The sequence below is a fragment of the Cryptotermes secundus genome, unplaced genomic scaffold, assembly GCF_002891405.2.
Source record: "Cryptotermes secundus unplaced genomic scaffold, Csec_1.0 scaffold1475, whole genome shotgun sequence".
NCBI classification, from domain to species: domain Eukaryota; kingdom Metazoa; phylum Arthropoda; class Insecta; order Blattodea; family Kalotermitidae; genus Cryptotermes; species Cryptotermes secundus.
Window position 1 is genome coordinate 1,032,844 of NW_019731600.1, and position 5,990 is coordinate 1,038,833.

Consider the following 5,990-nt stretch of genomic DNA (forward strand, 5'->3'; position numbering starts at 1 on the left):
CTAGTAGTAGTAGTAGTAGTAGTAGTAGTAGTAGTAATAGCAGCAGCAAAGGTGATTGTGGTAGTAGTACTATTAGGTCAAGTAGTAGTGGCAGCATTTTTCTGTTGTAACTGGTTGTGCATGAATTCTGCAGGTGTTGTGATGTTGATGCCTGCTTCTTACGAATCAGCCACTCTGATTAAGTGTAACTGCAATTGTCCTCGGGAATTTCAACCAGTTTGTGCTCAGGACTCCACTGGGGACCGAGATATGTTCCCCAACGAGTGTCACCTCATGTGCTACAATTGTACTCACGACAAGGGTAAGTAGAGCAGAAATTAGTATCTTATAATTAGGCCTACAGATTTTCTGTACCTTTGCAGTTTTGGTTATAATGTTCATTCAGTGCAGAAACAAATATACTTTCAACAGGTATTAAAATAGGCCTATATTATATATATATATGTTTACTTTTCGTTGTGTCTCAGATAACTGTTAACACATTGCACTTACGATGTTCGGCATTGCTCATGATGTTTTATTAGGCATGGCGGGAATTTTGACCACCTCCAATAAGAAGCGTTTGATGACATTTCTGTAGCATACAATCCTTTTTGCCCTCTATTATATTTTTCTGCTATTAACGTGTATAAACAAAGGATGAGAACACAAAAAATGTGGTGACACTATTCTGGAGTTTCCTGTATACATATATTACAATTGTTTGATGAGGTCTATGCTTTGCGTTACTTGTGTTTTCTATAAAAATTCATAAAATTTGTATAGAGAAAACGGCGAATTTGTACCGTTCAAAGTAAATCGCTCGACAACTTTAAATACACACATTAAATACTAAATTTTATAGGAAGCTGTTCAATTTTCCAAGTCCATAATAAACGTACTGGAGTTTCGCCAGATCGCTTGACGTCATAGGAATGGAAACATTTTTGATAATCTGTCACACTGCTGTCTAGTGGAACCAGTGCTCACCTTCACATAACGTACGACTGGAACAAGAACCATTCAAGACCTCAGCACGGACTGGGGGTGAATTATAAACGTTCGACTACGAGCATCCACTAACAAAGCGTACTCGAACTCATTTCGGTGTTACCCATATCCATACTGGATATTGTTGTAATGAAGTAAATAATTCCAAAATTCCTGAGAAGATTGTTATATGTCGTAAATGTATAATGCGAGAGATGCTTATTTAAAGGTTCTGGTCCAGTATTCGTCCGGAAAGAGCGAGGAAAATTTTAAGATCTTATTACAGCCGCTGCTCCGGGGGAGATTTGAAATTTTAATGTCCCTAACAAAAATTAAGTGCGATATTGCGCCAACCCTCTCTGGCATCTGCTCATTGTAATTGGGATTATTTTACTGCTACTATAATGGGCTGAGCGATCTAATTAGAGTAATTTTAGTGTCACTCAGCAGTGCCTCAACAGCGTGTTTTGACAATTAACAATGTCACCTTGAACAGAAACACGAAAAAAAGAATATGTACTCTTAGTGCTGTCGATAAACGGAAGCGGCCTTATACAATTGCTAAGCAGGATTTGGGTATTTAAAGCCGTGGTTATGAAGGGTTCTATCATCAGGGATACAACGTCATGTAGTCCTTTGAAAATCAACCGACATTGCTAGGAACATATCGCCTCCGCCTTCACGTCGAAGAAGAAGCTAAGCAAGAAAACAGCGAGAATGGAGGCGACATGTTCCTCCGAAATAGCTGTTGATTTTCAACGGACTACACAGTGTTGTATCCCAGAAGAAATAGCTCCTGGATATAACTAATTTAAAATATATTAAACTATTAATTGGAAAATGACACATAGAAGACCTAGGCGTAGATGGGAAGATAATACTCTTATTATAATGGATCTTATGGAAAAAGAGAATGAGATTATGGGCTGAATTAAAGCGAATGAATAGAAGTTATACTGATGCAGCCCCGTGAAGACTTAATAAACGTTTATTCAGTTACTACAAAGGCCGGGATTTTTCTTTTGACTAAGGAAGAATTATGTTCTCAAGACGAACTCTTCTTCATGGAGGTACTAGTTCAATCTTAAACACGCCTGGATCACGCATGGCAGTAACGCTCTAGGTTTAACTCCTGAATGTAATTGAATTATATATCTCGAACGATTTACCTGCAATAATGACTGAGTTTTACTGAGGTATTCTAGTGACTTAAAGAGTAATAATTACGTTAAATGGACCGCATTTTCATACTTCAAATTCCCAACCTGCACGTAAATCACGGTCGTCTCAATCGACGCTCTAAAGTGGATCCAGTTGGCACAGTGTCGTAAAATAGCCTTCTGCTCGATTAACCGTCAGAGGGCAAATTATTTGCACAGATAAGCGTTTAAGACGATAAGATAGTGCCTTTAAAACTTCATAGGTAAAGGAGATGTGGGATTATATGGGAGGACAATGTTGCAATACAATGCAGTATGTAATATTTGTACTACATGTAACTTTTCATTACATATTACGCGCCAAAGGATAATCACTATACGATTTGAGAGGGGCATTCTAGGTTTTATATTGTCACTTTCTGAAACCCTTATTTCAGACACTTTAACAAAGAGGCGAGCTTTGTCCAGCTCATGGTTTCAAGGATCAGGCTTCCACATACCGTCCTTCACCTGTTCCTTTCTCCTATCCATCAGTCAATGTCTGAAAAAAAAATCAAATTAGTTAATTAGGGGTGTATTTTATGATTCCAGAGGATTTGGCCTCGTAGGTTTCAGAAACAACCGGCTCTCAGTAAATACTCGTATGTTTATAACATGTCACCATGCACGTATCACATGTCAAATTACGATCCCTTAGTTTGTATTGTTACGCATCTGCGGTTTTTGCATGACTAATAATAACGGGTTCCTGTATGGATGATTGGATTTATTAACACCTTCTTTACAATCTTGTTTAATCGCAATTAATTATGGCGCAATCGGTAATCTACCCACTTCACAAATCACTAAGACAGGCTGTCTTCTCAGACTTCACTAACCGTATCCTGGCAACGGATTTATAACAGTCTTATTTTAACTACAGCAGATATCAAGTCTTCTTTTCGTAGGTTGACTCCGCTGTACACCTTCGTACTCAATCTACTGACTACTCTTAACACTTCGGAAGTCGACTCTCTTATATCCACTTTGCACGGTACCCACTGAAAACACCGTCTCTCAACAATTCATAGGCGTGTTTACGCTCCGTTGCCTAGAAATGGACGTCTAATTGTTCCAGGGTGCGCTTCTGCGGGAACGTGTTTAGCGAACTGTTGCCTAGCAATGGGCATGGCGAGGACCACATAGAAAACAATTCCGTTGTTCCATGTGCATATTTCGGGCGTTGCCTAGAAAATGGTTTACATGTCACAGTATCTTCACACTGGAATAGTGTGCGCGGTCAGCATGTTACGTTACAAGAAAATGTGTGGCTACAATCTGTGTCATGTTTACATGTTTCAGATTACGTCATAAAATCTCAGGGTGACTGTGAGGCCTCTACTACGGCCCAACCACGGACCGCGGCGCGTCGACGACAAGGCAGACGGGTCGGAGCCACACATTAATGCTGTGCTGAAGCATCCCGCTACGCATCTCTCATTTTCACTACTTATTTGGCCGTCTCACTTGCAACTTGTGTTAAAATCTTGAAATTCACATGTACTGCACCACGCATTGAGTTCCCCGCTAGTGCAGGGACACTACTGATGATTGCGAAGCCGGGCCGGTAACGCTCTACGTTAATTGACGGCTTCAGTTTAATGGCGCTAAATAAGTGCGCTATTTCACACGATCCTGAGTAACTTTGACAAGGTTCACATCCCACTATCTACCCATAAAATTCTTTTTAATATTCACTTCTTCTTAATCATGTTTCTTCTCCAAATTTATTTATGCGCGTCTCATGTACATAACAGGTATTTACCTCGTGTATATCCCGAAGAAAAAGACCACCCCTTATCAGTCATCACTACTTGTTTAATATATTATCAGTTATACTCCCTATCGGGGGTTTTCTTCTTCAATTCACAAGCTAAGGGTGTCATGCAGTGTTGGAAAAGAATTTATTTAAAATGGAGATACTCGTGCAAATGGAAACCCATGATTAAGGTACCCGCAATATTTCTAAACATTGCTGATTCAATGTAGCGTTTCTTAGAAATATGAAGAGTTGTAACATGTAGCTGTGAAAGCAAATTAACTAACTGAAAGTGGGAAATAAATAAGTCTCAGTAAATAAGAAATATTTTTCATTTTTAATTCTTCACCAAGACCTAATTTTTTGCTAGTACCTTCTTCCGTGGGAACACAGTCTAGAAATCGCTGCACCGAGGAAACTGTGTATTTATATTAATTTGCCGCTTTCTTTGAGCTTCTCTTTAACTGAAAATGAATTATTTTTCAGAGAATAGAAAACATATTTAAAAGTGAATGTTTGTGCAATTAACATGGATACTAAAGAACAATATAAATGTGATTTAATGTAACTAGAAGGGCAATTAGTGACATATTTTTCAGGTGGTATATATCCACAAGAATATATATTTCATAATTACACGTCTTTATTCAGTCTTTATTCTCAGCGAAATGAAGGCACGGAAAATAGAGACGGTTTTGGAAGACTGCTGCAATTAGAAACCGCGACAGATTGCACTTTTAAGAGCGCCACTTTATATTAACTTCGGTATAACTACAAAACAGTTCGGAAGGGTCTACCTTCAGTAATGAGTAGATACGTGTTAAATTGAGGTGCCTTTATACGTAGCTTACAAAATCGTACGTTGCATTACCTAGAAACATACGAAACCATATTTCATGCATTTAAGAGTCCTGCATATGCTTTGATCATTCAGTCTTCTCCTCTGCTGCTCGCTTGGAAAACGGGATCGTGGGTTCGAATCCCACTCAGGCTATGGATGTTTAGTTTGTGTGTGTGCGTTTTTCTGTGTTTGTGTACAGGTAGAGACCTTGCGACGAGCTGATCACCCGCCCAAGGAGTCCTACCGAATGTGTAAGATCTAGAAAAACCGAAGTGAACGGAGAAGTTCATGGAGGTAGGCCTAGGCCCACTGGGGCTGTAGTGCCAAGGGGGGGGGGGAAGGAGAAAGTAAAACTACTTTCGGAGCCTTAGAAGGTAAGATAAATTTATATTCATTTATATTTCTTTCTTCTTGAAACTCATTGTTTTTATGTACATTAAGCTAATATTTCTTATTCTGCTGTAGTAGAAAGGTGTCTACCAATACAGCACAGACAAAGAAAAAGCAGACGTGCATCTGAAATATGTCCCTCGAGGGTTTCTGGCCCAAGTGGCTACTGTTTGAGTGGTTGTTTATTCAACAAACACGGTGCGTATTTGCGGGCGCTCATGTCATCGGTTCTCGTCCGCTCTACGACAGGAAAGGCTATGAGTAACACAAAAGGGACAGTGATCTCACTTCCCACAGTTATTTTCATTCGCGCTACTCTTGAAATGCATGCGAAGTGCGACGGTAAGTAAATTCAGGACAAGTGTTCACTCCTCTCACACCCACTCGTTCGGAATAGCTTCCCGTCGGATCTGTCTTAATCACTGAAATTTTTATTGTCTTTTACTCGTAAACAATCGAAGGCGCTGCCAGTTCTGTAAACACGCTTATCTCAATCGGCAGAGGATTTCCGTCGCTTTGCTCAATCTTCTTGCCAAGCAGATGACCTACATAAATGTTACGACCGCATCTTTCCCTATCTTTACGTGCCCTCTAGTCACGTTAACTTTCCATCCCGTTCGGTATATAGGGCTCTGGCTCTAAGTATGCGGCTGTAAAAACGGCAATGAGTCTTCTGCGTCACAGTCTTCTTCTTCTTCTTATCCTTCTTCTCCTTCTCCTTCTCCTCCTCCTCCTCCTCCTCCTCCTCCTCTTCCTCCGACTCGCTTTAAACAAAATAACTAACTGTTCAGCAGAAACCTTCTTGATGAACTCGTCAATAAGTTCACCCCCC

General features: G+C 39.9%; 1 protein-coding gene across 1 annotated transcript in view; it reads left to right on the forward strand.

The window, feature by feature from the left end:
- LOC111867287 (greglin) overlaps nucleotides 1-4,252 on the forward strand; it is a 5,652-nt gene extending 1,400 nt beyond the window's left edge. Inside the window, exons 2-3 of the mRNA XM_023857005.2 lie at nucleotides 134-301; nucleotides 3,471-4,252. Of these exons, the coding sequence (XP_023712773.1) occupies nucleotides 134-301; nucleotides 3,471-3,574 (272 nt within the window). The 3' untranslated portion in view covers nucleotides 3,575-4,252. The remainder of the gene's footprint in view (nucleotides 1-133; nucleotides 302-3,470) is intronic.
- The last annotated feature ends 1,738 nt before the right edge of the window (nucleotides 4,253-5,990 follow it).